The sequence below is a fragment of the Sinocyclocheilus rhinocerous genome, unplaced genomic scaffold, assembly GCF_001515625.1.
Source record: "Sinocyclocheilus rhinocerous isolate Xijiao unplaced genomic scaffold, SAMN03320098_v1.1 scaffold7355, whole genome shotgun sequence".
Lineage (NCBI taxonomy): Eukaryota > Metazoa > Chordata > Actinopteri > Cypriniformes > Cyprinidae > Sinocyclocheilus > Sinocyclocheilus rhinocerous.
In genome coordinates this window covers 12,198-31,058 of record NW_015659699.1, presented here as the reverse complement: position 1 = coordinate 31,058, position 18,861 = coordinate 12,198, and the positions used below count along the sequence as shown (strand labels likewise).

The window sequence follows — 18,861 nt, the reverse complement described above, 5'->3', positions numbered from 1 at the left end:
CTGTGTGTGTGAGAGAGTGTGTGTGAGTGTGTGTGCGAGAGTGTGTGTGAGTGTGTGAGTAAGAGTGAGTGAGTGAGTGTGTGTGTGTGTGTGTGTGTGTGTGTGTGTGTGAGAGAGTGTGTGTGAGTGTGTGTGCGAGAGTGTGTGTGAGTGTGTGAGTAAGAGTGACCGTGTGTGTGTGTGTGCGTACTTGTTCTCTCTGTTGATGGTGGGCACGGCTGCAGGTTTTCTGCTGGTCTCTGCGCTCAGCTCTTGGCTGATGTCAGGAGAGGAGTACGAGCGCTTGAGTTTGGACTGCTCTCGGCCCCGCTCCTCCTCTCTCTCGCGCTCCTGCTCCTGCTCTTTCTCCGTCTCGGCGGGCTGCGGTGGCTTGGCTTTAGCGGCGCTGGGCTGGATCTGAGGCGTGTGGACCTCCGGAGGGTACAGGTGCACGCGGTTGGTGGGAGAGTGGTAATATCTGTAGGTGCCCGTCACCGTGTCCAGAAACTGCAGAGACGTGCAGCTCAGTTAGCAACACCAGCAAACAACAACTCTACACAATAGAGCTGGGCGATATGGCAAAAAATGTAAATTTTTCAGAACGTTTTATCGATTCTCGATTTTTTTTAACTAGTCTAACTAGTCAACTTGAAAATGTAACTACAACATGATTCAAATAACTTTTTCTTTATTAATACAGAAAATTAAGAAAATTCTATTCCAAGTGCAGCACACATGAAGTTGTCAACATGATGTAAATGTTAAAGAGGTGGTTGACTGTTTTTTTTCTAGGCTTGATTGTGTTTATGGGGTGCAGAAAAAAACGCATTCTTTTTCACATAATTTACCTTTATTCCACACCGCTCTGTCCCTTCTCTGAGAAACACGCTGATCTTTTCCTGTTTTTATGAAGCCCCGCCTTCAGAAATAGGCGATGGGCTCTGATTGGTTAGCTAGCCCAGTGTGTTGTGATTGGCTAAACCGCCTCTAGTGTGCATCTAAACGTCCCGCCCCTCACCTCAGCAGCATGTGCTTCGGTTGTATTGTAAACAAATACAAAAATCTGAGATTGTAAGCTTTAATACAGTACACGCGTCCATGTATAACGCTTCTCATAGCTATATGAAAATAAGTGTATAATTGTAACAGTTCATTGTTGTAGCTGAGCTGAATGAGAGAGAGAGAGAGAGAGAGATGCAGAGCAGGGGATGCGAGGAACAGTATTAAGAACCGCTGCTTTAGAACATTGATTTTGAAACGTGTGAATCCATTAGAATCGTTAGAAGACAGAATCGTGATTCATATATGAATAGATTTTTACGTGCACCTCTAGTTTTCTCTTCCTCTTCTCTAAAGCAGCGCAGCATGGCCACGCCCCCTTCGTTGCATGTTCCCGAATGAACATATTTCTATTCTATTCTATTTATTAAAAAAAATTTATTGTGGCATTAAATTTGGATGAATCGGTAAAATTGGAAAAATGGCCCAGCCCTCCTCCACAAGGAACACCTGCTGCTCTTACCTTCATCCAGCCGTCTGGCAGCCCAGGGACGGTTCGGCCCATCTCCTCACTGTGTGCTCGCGTCAGAGACTCCCTCTGGAACACACACACACACACACGTGTCACACACTCATGTTCAAGTGTGTGATGTTATTACGCAATACAAGGTGTGTGTGTGAGTCTGTGTCTGTGTGTGTGAGTGTGCGTGTGAGTGTGTGTCTGCGTGTGTGTGTGTGTGTGTGTGTGTGTGTGTGTCACTCACAGTGCTGAAGGTTGCAGGTGAATCCAGAGACATGCTCTTCATGGCAGCGTCCAGCGGCACGTCCTTCTGTGCTCTCCTGTTCTTCTCGTCTCTGGCGTCTCCCTGATCCTCCTCTTCGGCCGTCTGTCTCTCCACCTTCTTCCTCTCCTGCTTCTCCTCCTCCTCCTCCTCCTTCTTCCTCTCGCTCTGTTCTCGCTGATTACGTGCACCTCTAGTTTTCTCTTCCTCTTCTCTAAAGCAGCGCAGCATGGCCACGCCCCCTTCGTTGCATGTTCCCGAATGAACATATTTCTATTCTATTCTATTTATTAAAAAAAATTTATTGTGGCATTAAATTTGGATGAATCGGTAAAATTGGAAAAATGGCCCAGCCCTCCTCCACAAGGAACACCTGCTGCTCTTACCTTCATCCAGCCATCTGGCAGCCCTGGGACGGTTCGGCCCATCTCCTCACTGTGTGCTCGCGTCAGAGACTCCCTCTGGAACACACACACACACACACACACGTGTCACACACTCATGTTCAAGTGTGTGATGTTATTACGCAATACAAGGTGTGTGTGTGAGTCTGTGTCTGTGTGTGTGAGTGTGCGTGTGAGTGTGTGTCTGCGTGTGTGTGTGTGTGTGTGTGTGTGTGTGTGTCACTCACAGTGCTGAAGGTTGCAGGTGAATCCAGAGACATGCTCTTCATGGCAGCGTCCAGCGGCACGTCCTTCTGTGCTCTCCTGTTCTTCTCGTCTCTGGCGTCTCCCTGATCCTCCTCTTCGGCCGTCTGTCTCTCCACCTTCTTCCTCTCCTGCTTCTCCTCCTCCTCCTCCTCCTTCTTCCTCTCGCTCTGTTCTCGCTGATGTCTCTCGGCCGTCTCTCTCTCCTCCAGGGCTCGTTTGCGCTGCTCCTGCTCTTTGCGGGCTTTCTCCATCAGACTGAGGGTCTCTGCGTGAATCTCCCTGCGCTCCTCTTCGCTCAGAGCTCTGGAAGGGTCCAGCGGGGGTTTAGCAGAGCGGTCGGGCACCACGGGGCCGTCGCTTACCGAGGGCTCATCGCTGAGCTTTGCGCTCGATGCCGGTTTCACCGCAGGTTTCTTGGAGCGGTCGACCTGCGTTCAGAGGAAGCGTTAGTGCATGTTTGTGTGGATGGTTGCGCGGTGCTGCAGGTGTAACTCACCTGTGGAGTGTGTCGCGGCGCGGCGGCGTCTGTCTTTGCGGGTTGCTGCGCGGGTGTGTATGCGGGCGGCTCTGCGGGCGGCTCTGGGTCCACGGTTCTGCCGTTGAGCTGCGCATCTGCAGGCTCCTCACACACACTCACGGCTTCGGGCTCCTCCAGCGACGGGTACGAGAAGTTCACTGAAACCACAGCAACAGCGTCACTGCATTCACTGATCAGCATGGAGATACTCTGAGATTAAGAACCATCACACCAAGAACAATAACTACAACGATAATTATATTAGCATCCACACCCACGCACAATAACGTTCTGGTTATTATAAACGCTGCAGTTTTGTCGTCTGTCGCTTTAAATGCTTGAGCTTGGATGGATTCTGATTGGCTGTCAATGTTTTTAATCGCTCATCAGATGGAAAATATTGTTCTTAAAAGTGATTCCAACGATATCGTTCCTCCGTGTCGTTATATTTCTGGTGTGATTTCATTATTCTCATAGACTTAGAGAGATTATTAAAATTTTATAGTTATCATTATAGTTATTGTCTTCGGTGTTAATGGGCCTTAAAGGGAAAGTTCACCCAAAAATTCTGTCATCATTTACTCTCCCTCGAGTTGTTCCAAACATGTACGAGTTTGCCTTGAACACAAAAGAAGATATTCTGAAGAATGCTGCTGGTTCCTACTCCATTTCTGAGTGAGCTATCCCTCTAACACCCAACATCAGCCTCTTTAGCTCAAACCCTTATATCACTAGTAATGAAACAGTCCCATCATTCGCTTTGATTCACAAAACTGAATTCAATTCAATACCTTTCTAAGTTCTGGCTTTGCCATGCGAATTTAAAATATAAAATTAGACTTTATTATTCATTCTAAGTGAAAAGTCCTTTTGCAGCTCTTGTGCACTTCAGATGATCAGTGTTTTTTACCCAAATTGAGACATTTTTAATATCCACAGTGCATATTAGGATACATCAGTGCAGCCGGTGTGTTGTGTGTGCTGTGAGACTCACGCTGGGGCAGTGTGCTGGCCGTCTGCTGTCGGGGGGGCTTGACTTTAGCGTTGCTGCTGTACATTGGGTAAAAGAGCAGCCAGTTGTCGTATCCTCCATCCAGCACCAGAGGCTCACTGCGCAGGATTGTGCTGCTGTCCCACTGCACACACACACATCAGATACGACACACACACACACACACACGATGAGCTGGAGATACAGTGCCAGCCCTACAGTACCTTATAGAGAGCATCCTTCAGACTCTGTAGAGTGGTGCCCAGTTTGAGATCAGAGACGCAGCTGAACCAGTCCAGCAGAACCACGTAATCCACGAAGCCGCGGCGCTTCCAGTCCTCCAGAGACTCTGCCGGGAGCTTCAGCTGGATCTGATTCACCGTCACCCTGAGCATTAGCAGCACACGAGAGTATTCAATATTCATATACACGAGTGAAGCAGATTACTGAAAAAGAAAACATGTAGGGCGGGACTTGGTTCTATTTGTCAGTTGTTGATTGGACTCAACTTAAAGCTAGTTGCAGAGGCAACATTTGTCATTTTCATTTAGTTTAACTTTATGTACTAAAATAACAAAAATTAAATGTAAAAACTATATAGACATGTTTAAAAAAAATCACTAAAATTTAACCCACATACAAAGGAAAATGGAAAACACAAACATTTAAACTAATTTAAAATATAAAACAAAACTATAAAAGTATCTTGATACTAAAATAACACTAATAGCAGAAGACCAGCATATATCACTGTCACTTCACTAGCTGTTATGACATTCTGATTAAAGGTTACAAGGTCAAAAACATTCGTATAAAATGAAACGCGAACGGATGAATCTTTCACAATAAGTTGCATTTAGAAAATAGATTTTTGGAACATGTGAAATGCAGACTTCACTATTATTTCACTAACGGGTGATGATGGGTAACTGGGCAGATGAAAGCACATTGAGATGAGTGTGTGTGTGTGTGTGTGTGTGTGTGTGTGTCTGTGTGTGAGTGTGTGTGTGTGTGTGAGTGTGTCTACACATCTGAGACTCCTCGAAGTCCTGTCTGCGCCGCGCGTCCATCACCAGCACACTTATACTGGGATCCTTCATCAGCTGGAACAGATCCTTAGCGCTGACGCTTCCTGACGGGACAGAAAACACACGTCACTAAACAACAAACACACAGAGAAGTATGACAGTCCACCGGGACACACGGTACCTTTATCACAGCCAGTCTTACTGTTATTGGGCTCCTCTTTAACCTGCTGTAAAACACACACACACACAACAGCAAAATTAATTATTAACAAATCAAAGCATACATGATAATGGCCTGTGACCTTTGAACATCGACCCTTTTAACTGTTTGAGTGACAACTGCAAGTTGAACTACTAAAACACGGATAATTATTTTATTTTTATTATCTCGCTATAGCATATTCATATTGTTCCTTTTTAAGCTACAGCAGGTGAAATAAACTCATCACATGATGAAGCTCATAGTATGTTTGCATGGACCCATGAAGCCACACTGAAACTGGGTCACAATGCAACACAGTTCATTTTTACCATACAGACACTTGTGCAGGTCAATCATTTTTAAAATTTGTAGTTTTTCATTTTGAAGTTTTTCATTCAGATATTTTCCAGTTTTTGATGGCTCATTCATTCAGCCGAGAGCAAGAAGTCTCTTTTTCTTCTTTTTTGCTTTTTTATGTCAATATTGTCTGATTTACATTAATGATGCGGTTAATGCTAAGCAGACGTACCCTAACTAACACGTTTGTTTGTGTAATCTGAATTGATGCTTCCTTTTTCCACAGTATTACATATCCATGCAGCATAAAGCTTCAGGAATTGATTCTCATTGACAAGTGTGTGTTTATCAGATCAAATGATGAATGATTTCCAGTCCAGCAGCATTACGGCACCTTCTTATTGTCCTTCTTCTCTGAAGCTCCTCGAGGTGAAGCAAGGCTATCTTTTTCACTTCTTTCTTCTCGTCGACTCTTTTCCTCCTTTCTCTCTTTCTCCTCCAGCTTTTTCCGCACTTCTACCTCCTCATACCTGAGAGAGCAGCACCAGAAGGTGAACAGAGTGTTTGTGAGACAGAAGAGAGAGTGTGTGTGTGTGTGTGTGTGTGTGTTTACACTAGGCTTAACATCTGCCTCGGGACAGATCAGTGGATGATTGACAGGTGAGTGGGCGGAGCTCTGGGATGCATCTGGCCTCATTAGAGTGCACACTACAGATGTGATGTGAGAACTGTTTACACCTGTATTTAGCACTGAACCCTTGTGATCAGAGCACCTGAGACAGATGTTAATAGCAGGTGTAAATGGATCCACTGTGTGTGTGAGAGTGATTGTGAGTGTGTGTCTGTGTGAGGTGTGTGAGTGTCTGTCTGTGTGAGGTGTGTGTGAGTCTGAGTGAGTGTGTGTGTGTCTGAGTGTGTGTGTGTGCGAGTCTGAATGAGTGTGTGTGTGAGTCTGAGTGAGTGTGTGTGTGTGTGTGAGTCTGAGTGAGTGAGTGTGAGTCTGTGTGTGTGTGAGTGAGTGTGTGTGTGTGTGTGAGTGTGTGTGAAACACTGACCGGAGCTTCAAACTCTCTGAAAGCTTCTCTGCCTCCTCGATGGCCTTTTTAAAGCTAATGTATTGTTGGCTATTGCTACAAATATACCCCAGCGACTTAACACTGCTTTTGTGCTGCAGCGTCACAGATGTGTGTATAATACACACTGATCTCATCCTCAGTGTCACGTCTCCACCATTAAAATCTCCCACAATGCACTAGGGCTGTACCTGCTGCTGCTTGAAGTCCGGTCTCTTCTTGATGAGGTCATAGACCGTCAGGTACTTCATGTACAGCACATACGCTTTCTCCTCATCGCGGTCCAGACGACACTCCTCCGCCGCCTTGAAGATCTTGCACGCGCTCTGGACGTAGCTGAAACACACAAACATCAGCGTTGAGTGCAGACCGCTGCTGCCATCTACTTATGAGAAATCTGTGACACGAATGTGCTTGTGCTTGAGATTCACGTGTCCACACTTACTGTCTGGTGCTGGTTTTATCTGGTTTGATGTCTGCTTTCTTGTTCAGATCGCTCAGTGATGAGGACAGATACAGATCCTTCACTCCAGCGGACACAGAAGGCATTTCAGCTCATATTCCTGCAAACATCCCAAAGCAGACTCAAAACATCAGAGTAATCCGATCCATGACAGAATAATTACACTAACAACAGACAGTGCTGGGAACGTTACAAGTTACTCTATTTAAAATGTAACAGTAGTGTAACTATTTCAGTTACTGTATTAAAGTAATGTAACGGATTACATTTGATGTCAAGCACAGCCAGCACAAAATCAGACTTTAGCACCTCTTCTTACTTTGAGATCATTTTTTCTCAGTAACTGATTAGTTACATTTATTTTCAGTAACACTTTATTTTAAGGTGTCCTTGTTACATGTACTTACTATAATAATAATAATAATACATTATGCGTAATTACATGCAAGTAACCCTGAACCAAACCCTAACCATATAGTAAGTACATGTAGTTAATTAATATTACTCAGTACTTAAATATATAATTACACTGTAACAAGGACACCTTCAAATAAAGTGTAACCGCTTTTCGAACTAAATGACGTAACGTCGTTACATGTAACTAGTTACTCCCCAGCACTGACACCGAGTAAACAAGCCTCTAATCACACAATCAGAGCAATGCTGAGATCATAAGACTGATGACTCTCAGAAGTACAGTAAACACATATCTGGCTGTTATTGATCACCGGCGAGATCGCAGTGAAGCGTGTCAGCTCACCCTGAACTCTAATCCTGTCAGAGAACACGCTGGAATCCGCAGATCCGCGCAGAAGAGTGCAGTTTATCCGCACTGATGACAGTAAACAGCCTCGGACCGCGCGAGCAGACGCGGAAGTGCGCGGACTCGAACCCCGGAAGCTTTATTTAAACACGCTGCGCACACACGCGACTTTAAAGCGCTTGACAAAAGACGCGTTTATTATAAATGTTTATATGTTCACACATAAATCAGCTCTGTGTGTTTAAACTCTCATTCTTGCGTCATTGAACACTGGTTTCTGCCAGCATTGTTTGACACGTTTATATTTAGTGTGTGCACTGCTGTATTATTGATAAGGTCTCCTAAACTAATATGACTGATGATGATGATGATGATGATGAGACTCGAGCGGAAATGAGAAGATACAATGTTGCGTCTCCTGCGCTTGAGTCAGTGCGCATGCGCGCCGCAGACACTCCGCGTTACAAGAGTTTAAATAACCAAATCACCATAGAATATACACTGCACAGAAGTAATTAGCAATATGAAACAGCTGCAGCAGAGGGTGGAGGAGGTTTATTGATCGCTTCATTCTCTTGATGCTGGAGCCTGTGTGCGCGCCCCCGCGCCCGCGCTCGTGCCCGCGGCTGTATTATTGTCTCGTTTCTACCGGATTCGGTTCGGTTCCGGTTCTGTTCTCACGGTAAGAAACACTACATTCAGCGCGATCGCGTCCGCCGGATGTGGAAGTGGATGAGTTTGTGGGGATTAATATTTCCTCTTCCTCCGGAACACCAGCGATTTCCTGTTTATTGCTTTTAACGCCGCAGCTTCACATCAGCGATGAAGATGATGATGAAGAAGATGATGATGGTTTAGGCCTGAGATGAAGCGCTGCTTCTCATATAAACATTTATTATAGCGTTGGATATCGCGTTTGTTCGCCGCTTTAAATAACCACAACAATAGAAAGCATCAGAGCTGATTACATCCACAGATGAAGAGCTGCAGGGTTTCAGAGTTATCCGCTTAGTTTTGTGAAATGAAGTGTTTTTTATTCTAGAAGCTGGTTTCCAGGATGGCGTTGTTACAGTGGTTGTCCGTTTTGGGCTGCGACTAGTTACAGTAATAATATGTGACTCTGGAGCACAAAACCAGTCATAAGGGTCAATTTTTTCCAGTAATGCCAACAAAGTTTTCTAGTCTATGCAAAAGAATGTTGTGGTCAATAGTGTCGAACGCAGCGCTAAGATCCAATAGCAGATGATATATCATCAGATGATAAGAGCTGGTCATTTGAAACTCTAATGAGAGCACAAAGTTTGACACACAAAGAGTGTGTGTGTGTGTATGTGTGTGTTCTGATGTTACACCATGGCTGTAATGCACGTCTGTGTCTAATTTCAGATGTCTCTGGTGGATTTGGGGAAGAAGCTCCTGGAAGCCGCTCGGGCCGGTCAGGACGACGAGGTCCGGATTCTGATGGCGAATGGAGCTCCATTCACCACTGACTGGGTGAGTGTGTGTGAGAGTGTGTGTGTGTGTGTGTGTGTGTGTGAAAGAAACAAAGTACCATGGTTTCCACAACAATATAAGGGAGTTCTGACACTGTTTTGACATTGAAGACAAGAGTATTGGCTGCTGAAGATTAATCTTTGATATTTAATACATATATATTAGTTCTGTCGAATCGATCAATCACGATTAATCACATCCACAATAATATATCAATCACATAATATATGTGTGAGTACTGTGTGCAAAAAAATCTAAATATTGAGAAAATCATCTTTAAAGTTGTTCAAATGAAGTTCTTAGCAATGCATATTACTAATCAAAAATTAAGTTTTGATATATTTACGGTAGGACATTTACAAAATATCTTCATGGAACATGATCTTTACTTAATATCCTAATGATTTTTGGCATAAAAGAGAAATGTATAATTTTGACCCATACAATGTATTGTTGGCTATTGCTACAAATATCCCCCAGCGACTTAACACTGCTTTTGTGCTGCAGGGTCACAGATGTGAAATCCAGGCTAAAGTCTCAGAATCTCATTATGAGATAACAAGCATCAAAGTTTGATTTCAACCATTAATTTCACTATGATTTCAATCTTACTCAGTCAATATTAAAGATATCAAGGTTACATTTTCACAGAATGTTCTTTACCTTATGAAGGGTGGTTTTTGTAGAAAACACTACATAAATGACTAGCTGGGTTTATATATTACTTTTTGCCTCAACTAGTAGTGTAACTAATTACTAATAAGATTTGAGTAATAATAATGGCATTACTTGGCTTGCCCACCCATATCCCTCTGATCACGATATAGATTGTATTAAATCTTTTTAGAGAACGAAACATTTTCTTATGAACTGTGATTTCTTTTGATACATCATGAAATATAGTAGTATACGGATAACAGCGAAATTATAGCTACAATTAACTTCAAGCTACACATGATTAATGCGACACTTTTACTTAAACATCACTATTAATCACCACTGAGTGTTTGTAATCACTTCTGACTGCGATCCAGTGGGGATTTTGGTCAAATGATGAGGCAGAAATATATTGTTAGTAACATCATAGATTAATTTTATGAGGAAGATATGCAGCTTATGTGGGAACTAATGTAATTAGTATTGTAACTATTAACTACTGTTGCCAGAAAGTAATAAGTAAAGTAATAATATTACTTTTGAAAGGAGTAACAAGTAATATATTACATTTTTTGAGTAACGAGCCCAACACTGGTGGTTGTTCCATTAAACTGCGGTATTTGTGGTAAAACCTGGTAACTGTTGGTAAAATAATATCTCCTCAATACATCAGTGAAACTATGATTGATTTAAAACAAGCTTTAACACATTAAGAAATGATAAATATTGCTAAAAACTACTGCTAAAGATAGTTGACTTGATAAATGTATTACATTTCCTATAAGAGACTACTACAGTAAAACCATGGTAAACTATCACACAGACAACACGTGACAGTTCTTTGGAATTTTAATGGAGCATTAACCACATTAGAGACATGATGACACACAAAATAGCTTTCTATGAGACAGACATGCATGCACTTGAAAAAAAGAAAAAAATATATATATATGATATTCTAAATAAATATGAAAAGCCAAATTAAATCAAGATACATTTTCTTGAGATGCAAATGTTGAATGAAGTCTTGAAAAATGTAACAAAATGTAGTGAGTTTATGCTTAAATGCTTAAAAGGAGAATTAAAAATTAGTTTTACCTTTGAATTAAGATTTGTTTTAGCCTTTTGACAGATATTTGTTGTTGTTTTAATCATAAACTCACTTCATTTTGATACATTTCTCAGAAAACAAGACTTCTTATTTTAAGTCATTTTCCTTCTCCAGTAAATGTATCTTTATTTAAAAATCTTTAGTCATTTGCTGGGGAAAACAAGACAAAAATAAATAATATAATAAAAATCATGTAATAAAAATAAAAAATATATAGCAGCTGGGCACGTCTCCGCTGCACCTGTCGGCTCAGTTCGGTCATTACTCCACCACAGAGGTGCTTCTGCGCGCCGGCGTGAGTCGAGACGCTCGCACTAAAGTGGACCGGACGCCGCTGCACATGGCCGCATCCGAGGGTCACACACGCATCGTGGAGCTGCTGCTGAAGGTGAGCGACCAGGGCTGTGCTTCCCAAAAGTATCGTAAGCCTAAGTTGATCGTAGCTGGTTGGTTGGTTTCAATGGGTCTATGATGTACTTAACCCTTTTACGGTCCGCTGGCTCTTTAATGTTTGACTCGCGGTGCATTTGCGGTAATTTGCCTCTTTAAGTGTGGCCTTTCATCATCCAACAACGACTCCATTCATGTGTGTTTCTGCAGCACGGCGCCGACGTGAACGCCAAGGACATGCTGAAGATGAGCGCGCTGCACTGGGCCGTGGAGCACAGCCACAGAGACGTGCTGGAGCTGCTGCTGCGCTTCGGAGCCGACGTTCACGCGCAGAGCAAGTTCTGCAAAAACGCTCTGGACATCGCGCTGGACAACAGCAGCCACGAGCTGGCCGAGATCCTGCAGGTACACGCTTCATCACAGGCTCTGCGGCGTCTGTACGGTTCTCTGAGAGCTCTCTGTCCGTTTTTCAGCTCCGGCAGTGAAGCACTGCTTCGTGAAGGTTCAAAACGTTTGTGAATCATTTGTTTCGAAGCAGTGGTTTGGAGCGCATATCAATCTGCCAAAGTCACGTGATCTCCGTAAACGAGGCTTCTCATAACTGTTTCGAAACTTTTCAATGGTTTGCCATTGGGGGGCCATATCTGTAAACCCGTGAATTAGAGCTGCACTATTAATCGTTAAAAGATTGCAATCTCGATTCAAACACCCATGCAATCCCACTTTTAAATGACAACGATTAGCTGGTGCCTAATAAACCTTTGAAAAAATCATACCGAAACACGCTGCCGCTGACACAGAGAGAGCAGTTATCATGTTTAGGTAAAAAACAGCTTCACAAACAGTCTTTTCAACTACACAGTATTATGTCTGTTTTTACAGTCATTCATATCATCACAGAAATACTGGGATGAAAGTTTATAATTCAGATATAAACACTAACGTCTAAGGTAGGGCTCAAAATAGAACAAATCTCCTTCTGAAAGTAATTGGCGCTTCAAATAACGTTTGTGTCGATTGCATCGTTTCACCACTAGGTGCGAAAAGTGGCTTTTAAAAAATGTGTTTGTCATTGACTCATTCATTCAAGAGATTCGTTCAAAACCGCTGATTCATCCAGTAATGAAAAAAGTGAAGTATATATGAGTGAGTCATTGACTCATTCATTCAAGAGATTCGTTCAAAAACGCTGATTCATCCAGTAATGAAACAAGTGAAGTATATATGAGTGAGTCATTGAATCATTCAAGAGAGAGATTCGTTCAGAAACGCTGATTCATCCAGTAATGAAACAAGTGAAGTATATATGAGTGAGTCATTGAATCATTAATTCAAGAGATTTGTTCAGAAACGCTGATTCATCCAGTAATGAAACAAGTGAAGTATATATGAATGAGTCATTGAATCATTCATTCAAGAGATTTGTTCAAAAACGCTGATTCATCCAGTAATGAAACAAGTGAAGTATATATGAGTGAGTCATTGAATCATTCAAGAGATTCGTTCAAAAACACTGATTCATTCAGTAATGAAACAAATGAAGTATTTATGAGTTTGAGTCATTGAATCATTCATTCAAACCACTTTTTCAAATTTTTAATATTAAAAATTGGTGTATTAAATATATTGTATTTTAAATACATATATATTAAAATGTTGAATAATTCATTCAAATTAATTAAACACTTTTAAATAGACTGCAGCAAAAATCTTGTTTAGTTGGGAGAATCGTGATCTCTATTTGAGACAAAAAAATCATGATTCTCAGTTTATCCAGAATCATGCAGCTCTACCGTGAATCATACCGTGAGTTCATTGAGTTTGTCCCCCAGCGGCGAACCATTGAACCAGCGTCTATGGTTTTTACCTGATCTCGGATCTATTTTAAATACATATATATTAAAATGTTGAATAATTCATTCAAATTAATTAAACACTTTTAAATAGACTGCAGCAAAAATCTTGTTTAGTTGGGAGAATCGTGATCTCTATTTGAGACAAAAAAATCATGATTCTCAGTTTATCCAGAATCATACAGGTCTACCGTGAATCATACCGTGAGTTCATTGAGTTTGTCCCCCAGCGGTGAGCCATTGAACCAGCGTCTATGGTTTTTACCTGATCTCGGATCAGTTCCATCAATTTGTAGACATTTTTAACAAGACATTTGTGTAATTAAGTAGTTAATATTCTCATACTGGCCTCTATATAGAAGCTGTCCGTAAAACAAACAAAGCAAGCCCTGCAAATTAACATACATTTTTTTTTAACACCACATATTATACAGACACTTCATATTTCATGGTATTTTATTATTATTATTGCATTATACTATTATACAATATTAATGTATTGTATTATACTTTCAATAAAACATTTCCAATTGGTTTTTAAAAGCTGTTTTATGCATGTTTTAGCCTGAGTTTTTGTTGCATTTCGCACACTTTTGACCAGTAGGTGTCACTAGCGTGTGGCGTTTCGAGCGCTTCGTGAATCATTTTGCGAAGCAATTGGTTCAATTGATTCGAAGCTTTGAAAAGTGCAAAGCTCCAGTTCGTCAGACAATCTCGAGCAGTTTGCCTCTGAATGATTTCTGCTTGACTGTCTGGTTTGGTGACAGCGCCACCTGCTGATAAAAACAGAAATTATAAACATTTAAAGGGGACCTATTGTGCAAAAATCACTTTTATAAGGTGTTCGAACACAGTTGTGTGGCTGCAGTGTGTGAAAACAACCAGCATATAATGGAACAAATCAGCGGTCTGTCTCGTGCTTCCAGAATGATCGTAAATAGGAATGCGCTAGTTAATAATTGCATATGAAAGCAATGTGAAGTCGACCGTTTGAATTGGTTGAGCTCATAATCACAAGTGGCACTTATGGTGTGTTCACACCAGACACAAAGCGAATATTCGCTCTAGATTACTCGCGAGATGTTTTTCGTGTCACTCGCGCGAATAAAAACATAGCGCGATAAACCATGGTGGAGATAACTACAATCGCTGTTTTGTATCTGTTGTGAAAGTCCCAAATACAATGGAAAGCCAAACGCCGACGTGTCTGGGTTCACAGCACCATCATCCTGCATTAATGTGTGTGTTATTTTACTACTGTATATAAACTGATATTATTATTATTTTTTATTATTGATAGCAGCATCTCTGTAGCCATGCTAATAAGATACAACTACCACTACAACTGATTGTAATTGTTTTCTATGCTCCAGACGGCGACAATAATGCTCTCGTCCATTTTCTGATTCAACCGCACGTGTCAATAAGCTCTTTGAGTTATTTTTATTGCACCATGATCCTCGTCTGTGTAATTCATAAACGATCATTTATTTCGCACAGTACAATCAGATGACTGACTTTTAAACCGAGTACGTTTTCTGTAAAGATAACAGGCTTGTACTAATAGTGGAATGTTTGTTTGTATGCTCTTGAAGCTCCGCCCTATTCTGAAAAGTGGGCCGGAGCACCAGCTCATTTGCATTTAAAGGGACACGCACAAAAACGGCACATTTTGGCTGATACCCAGTGGCAATTTTAACAAGCTATAAAAAATTATCTGTTGGGTATTTTGAGCTAAAACTTCACATACACACATCTGGAGACATCAGAGACTTATTTTACATCTTGTAAAAAGGGGTATAATAGGTCACCTTTAAATAAAAAACAACCGTTCTATCTTTTGGATTCATACTGTGACCAGCATGTCTTTTCTTCACACCACATTCACTTTTTTCATACTCCTTCAACGAGGTGTGTTCAGTCTTATCCTGAATGAGCTCAGAAACGCACATTTATTGGCAAAAACACAAAACATAAAGTGAGGCTGCATCTCGGCATCACTTGTGTATTGATGCACAACTTTATCCATATTGTCGCCAGAGAGAATCTGTTGCTATAATAACTAAAACCATTACAAATGTATTTGTTACTTGAAATAAACGTTAGCTGAAATTTAAAAATATATATATAAACGCGAACTAATTTTGCTTCAGCTAGTTGCCAAGGCAGCATTTTTCATTTTCATTTAGTTTAACTTGAAATGAACAATTAAAGTATATATAGGCATATTAAAAAACGAAACAATAGCTAATAAAAATGACAAAAACACAAAAATTACTAAGACTTTAAAATTAAAATACAAAAATAAAAACGATTTCTAAATATATATATTTAAAAAATCTGTAGTACCTCAATGATACCAAAATAACACTGGTTATAACATTTTGATTAAAAAGTTAAATCAATTTTTGACTCAATAAAAAAACCGCTCCGCTTCTGCTCGAACCGTGACACTGATGGACTGTATTTGGCAGCTGTTCAGCGGATGGCTGGATTTCTTCATGGATAAGAAGAAGATGCAGTAATTGAATGTACATGAGCTAATGATATATAATAGAAAATTATGATGTTTGTTAATAATATTGATGAAGGTGGTTTCTGTATTTAACATAAACAGCTGTTGTTCCTGTGCAGTGTTGGGAAGGTTACTTTGGAAATGTAACAGATTACAAGTTACTCTATTTAAAATGTAACAGTAGTGTAACTATTTCAATTACTTTATTAAAGTAATGTAACTGATTACATTTGATTACCTTTCTAATTTTCCAGTGTTAGAAATTACCTTTCTAAATTTCTAATGTTTTTAACTGTTAATCATTTTTAAACATGTAAAGCAGGCAGGTTAATCTCACAGTAGAACTCAACACTGATTACTGTCAGAGAATCCTTCATCACTTGAATTAAGATTATAATAATTACATTTTAAAGCACAGTCACCGCAAAATCAGACTTTAACACCTTTTTTTACTTACACGTTTTTTCTTAGTAACTGTAACAGACATTTATTTTGTAATTAAATGACGTAATTTAGTTACATGTAACTAGTTCCTCCCAGCACTGTTCCTGTCCTAATGTGTTTATGAATATGATGATTGTGCATCAGGTGGCGATGCAGAACCAGATCAACACAAACCCAGAGAGTCCGGACACACTGACCATCCACACGGCCGCGCCGCGGTTCATCATCGGCCCGGGAGGAGTGGTGAACCTCGCCGGACTCGTGTCGCCCGCCAGCAGCAGCAAACCCACAGGTGACCCGTCCTCTCGACCCCCGCGTGCTTATGAATGACCTCCGTGAAAGAGGCCTTTGCGCAGATGCACACTGAAGAAAATGACCCTGCACTTCTCTGAACAAACAGCGTCTCAGAGCAGCATCAAAGCGCCGTGATTAGAGTGGAGATAAGCCTGATGTTGCTCTCTGCTGCTGTTGTTCAGAAGAAGAGCTCTCGGACTGCAGATGTTGATCTGATGATCAGATGTGGTCTGACTCTCGTCTCTGACGCAGTGGTGGCCGCAGAGGAGCTGATCACCGCAGACTCCGTCGACGGGGCCATACAGCAGGTCATGAGCTCTGGAGGTCAGCAGGTCATCACCATAGTAACAGACGGCATTCAGCTGGGCAACCTGCAGACGGGCGCAGGCATCAGCCAGCCCATAATAGTCACCATGCCTGACGGGCAGCAGGGTGAGAGAGAGAAGCAGCTCACATGAGCATCAATATCTGGAGAAATAAAGAGAAACGTGTGTGTGTGAGTGTGTGTGTGCGAGTGTGTGTGTGTGTGTTTGCTCAGCTCTCTCAGTGTGTGTGTGTGTATGATTTTTGGCATAAAAGAAAAATGTATAATTTTGACCCATACAATGTATTGTTGGCTATTGCTACAAATATACCCCAGCGACTTAACACTGCTTTTGTGCTGCAGGGTCACAGATGTGTACTTAATGCAATGCAAATCTCTAATGCATCAATGTAAAAGCACATTTTATCTAATTAATCAAAGCAGTAATGAGCATATAACACACGTGACACTGTGTGTGCAACAGGAGAAGGTGGCTCTTCTGAAGCAGCTGGAGGAGGCGAACCGCGAGGCGCAGAAATACAGACAGCAGTTCCTGAAGAAGGAGCAGGAGGCGGAGGCGTACAGACAGAAGCTGGAGGCCATCACACGGCAGAGCGTGAAGAAAGCAGCGTGAAAACACGCCGTCAGCTTCTGTGACTGAATCCTTATCATTCATTTCCTTCAGTTCTCCTCATAAAGCGCCTCAGCTGTGGTGCTCATGTGGCCGACACGGGTTCGATTCTGACCCACATCCCAGCACCCTTCACCAGCCTTTGAATAAAGAGACAAAAGCCCCTCAAAACCTGAACGAGGATGTTTAATTGCGCAGTAATGTCAGATTTCTTGATGCACAGTAAAAAATCAAAAGTTGAGGCAACCAGCTTCAGGAGAGTTTTGAGTTTTCTCAACGTTTGATTTTTTACAGTGTGTGTTTGATCTGCAGGCCATGTTTGATCGAATCCTTCATCATCAGACTCTGTAAGACTGGTTGTCCTCACTGATAATCAGCATGTTTATAGTTTCCTCCTGCTCGCTGTTTGTGATGCATTTTCCAGGATTTCTGTCATAAAGATTATTATTTTTAAAAGACAGCAGTGATTTGGTTTCTTTGAGGAGGATCTGAGCGTCTCTCCAGCACCGATCTGCTGATTCACATCTCAATTCAAGGTTATTTGTATAGCGCTTTTCATGATACAAATCATTGCAAAGCAGCTTTACAGGAAATTACAGTTTCTAGTAGTGGCTCATCAGGGGAGACTATCTCAAGTTGATGTTCATATGGAAGAAATGTACAGTGAAACTCAAGCAGTTAGTTAATGACATGTAATCAAACCCACGGTGAACACTATTAACTGCAATGATTATATGTTGCAATTACACTTCTAGTAAAATGTGGTTGTTTTGTATGTTGTTTGAGGGTTGGCATCATCTGAGGTGTCTTTGTATTGCATTGTATTACAGTATTGGAAATATTCTGAGCTCTTCAAACACACATATTTCAGATACGGATTGTTTTTGGATTCATGCTATATCAGTGCTGCTCTGAATCAAAGCGTGTCTTTGTGTAGTTGGTGTGTTGGCGTCGTTGTCTCCTTCAGCAGCAGCTATAAGAGCGGATGGAGATCTGAAGCGGCTCAAACGCGCTAATCTTCTCTTCCTCTGACAGACCTGATGCAGACACAGGAGTACCTGATGAGAGGTAACCATCTGGATGAGGCATGTCTACATGAATGAGTTTTTATTTAGTTTTACAGGACACAGCTGATCTTATACTGCCTAAGCGGTTTAGTTAAAAAGCTCTTGATTTGTACATAAATGACTGATGGTTTCTATCACTTTTACTTCCTGAATTTTAACCCTAAGGCTGCTGAAGTTCCACAGCGTGCCCAGTCTGTCGCAGGTGTGGGCGCAGTGCGGCATGCAGCAGCTCCACCAGCCCTTCAGACGAGGATGGGTCACCAGCAGAGCCAGCTGCTTCTACTGCTTCCCTCTGGAGACCAGCCCGCTGCCCACTAAATAACACACACTCACACACACACACACACACACACACTC

The 18,861-nt window shown here is 41.6% G+C and overlaps 2 protein-coding genes across 2 annotated transcripts in view; one reads left to right on the top strand and one right to left on the bottom strand.

Annotated features, from left to right (window-relative positions):
* usp8 (ubiquitin specific peptidase 8) overlaps nucleotides 1-7,840 on the bottom strand; it is a gene marked incomplete at its 3' end in the record, with an annotated part of 18,047 nt that extends 10,207 nt beyond the window's left edge. Inside the window, 13 exon segments of the mRNA XM_016532781.1 lie at nucleotides 191-486; nucleotides 2,147-2,221; nucleotides 2,392-2,838; nucleotides 2,907-3,085; nucleotides 3,922-4,063; nucleotides 4,143-4,398; nucleotides 4,948-5,050; nucleotides 5,128-5,173; nucleotides 5,840-5,975; nucleotides 6,501-6,575; nucleotides 6,699-6,854; nucleotides 6,964-7,081; nucleotides 7,742-7,840. Of these exon segments, the coding sequence (XP_016388267.1) occupies nucleotides 191-486; nucleotides 2,147-2,221; nucleotides 2,392-2,838; nucleotides 2,907-3,085; nucleotides 3,922-4,063; nucleotides 4,143-4,398; nucleotides 4,948-5,050; nucleotides 5,128-5,173; nucleotides 5,840-5,975; nucleotides 6,501-6,575; nucleotides 6,699-6,854; nucleotides 6,964-7,067 (2,015 nt within the window).
* Nucleotides 7,841-8,363: 523 nt separating this feature from the next.
* LOC107724020 (GA-binding protein subunit beta-1-like) lies at nucleotides 8,364-18,156 on the top strand. Its single transcript, XM_016532779.1, has 8 exons — nucleotides 8,364-8,426; nucleotides 9,131-9,238; nucleotides 11,227-11,394; nucleotides 11,607-11,801; nucleotides 16,353-16,500; nucleotides 16,755-16,934; nucleotides 17,041-17,057; nucleotides 17,258-18,156. The coding sequence occupies exons 2-8, from the start codon at nucleotides 9,131-9,133 to the stop codon at nucleotides 17,438-17,440; spliced, it is 999 nt and encodes a 332-aa protein (XP_016388265.1). The 5' UTR covers nucleotides 8,364-8,426; the 3' UTR covers nucleotides 17,441-18,156.
* The last annotated feature ends 705 nt before the right edge of the window (nucleotides 18,157-18,861 follow it).

Excerpts from the sequence above, each read along its gene's own strand:
- LOC107724020 (XM_016532779.1), top strand. The coding sequence starts at position 9,131 with ATGTCTCTGGTGGATTTGGGGAAGAAGCTCCTGGAAGCCGCTCGGGCC. Across the intron at positions 9,239-11,226 it reads CTCCATTCACCACTGACTGG|CTGGGCACGTCTCCGCTGCA; the intron begins GTGAGTGTGTGT and ends AATATATAGCAG. Across the intron at positions 11,802-16,352 it reads AGCTGGCCGAGATCCTGCAG|GTGGCGATGCAGAACCAGAT; the intron begins GTACACGCTTCA and ends ATTGTGCATCAG.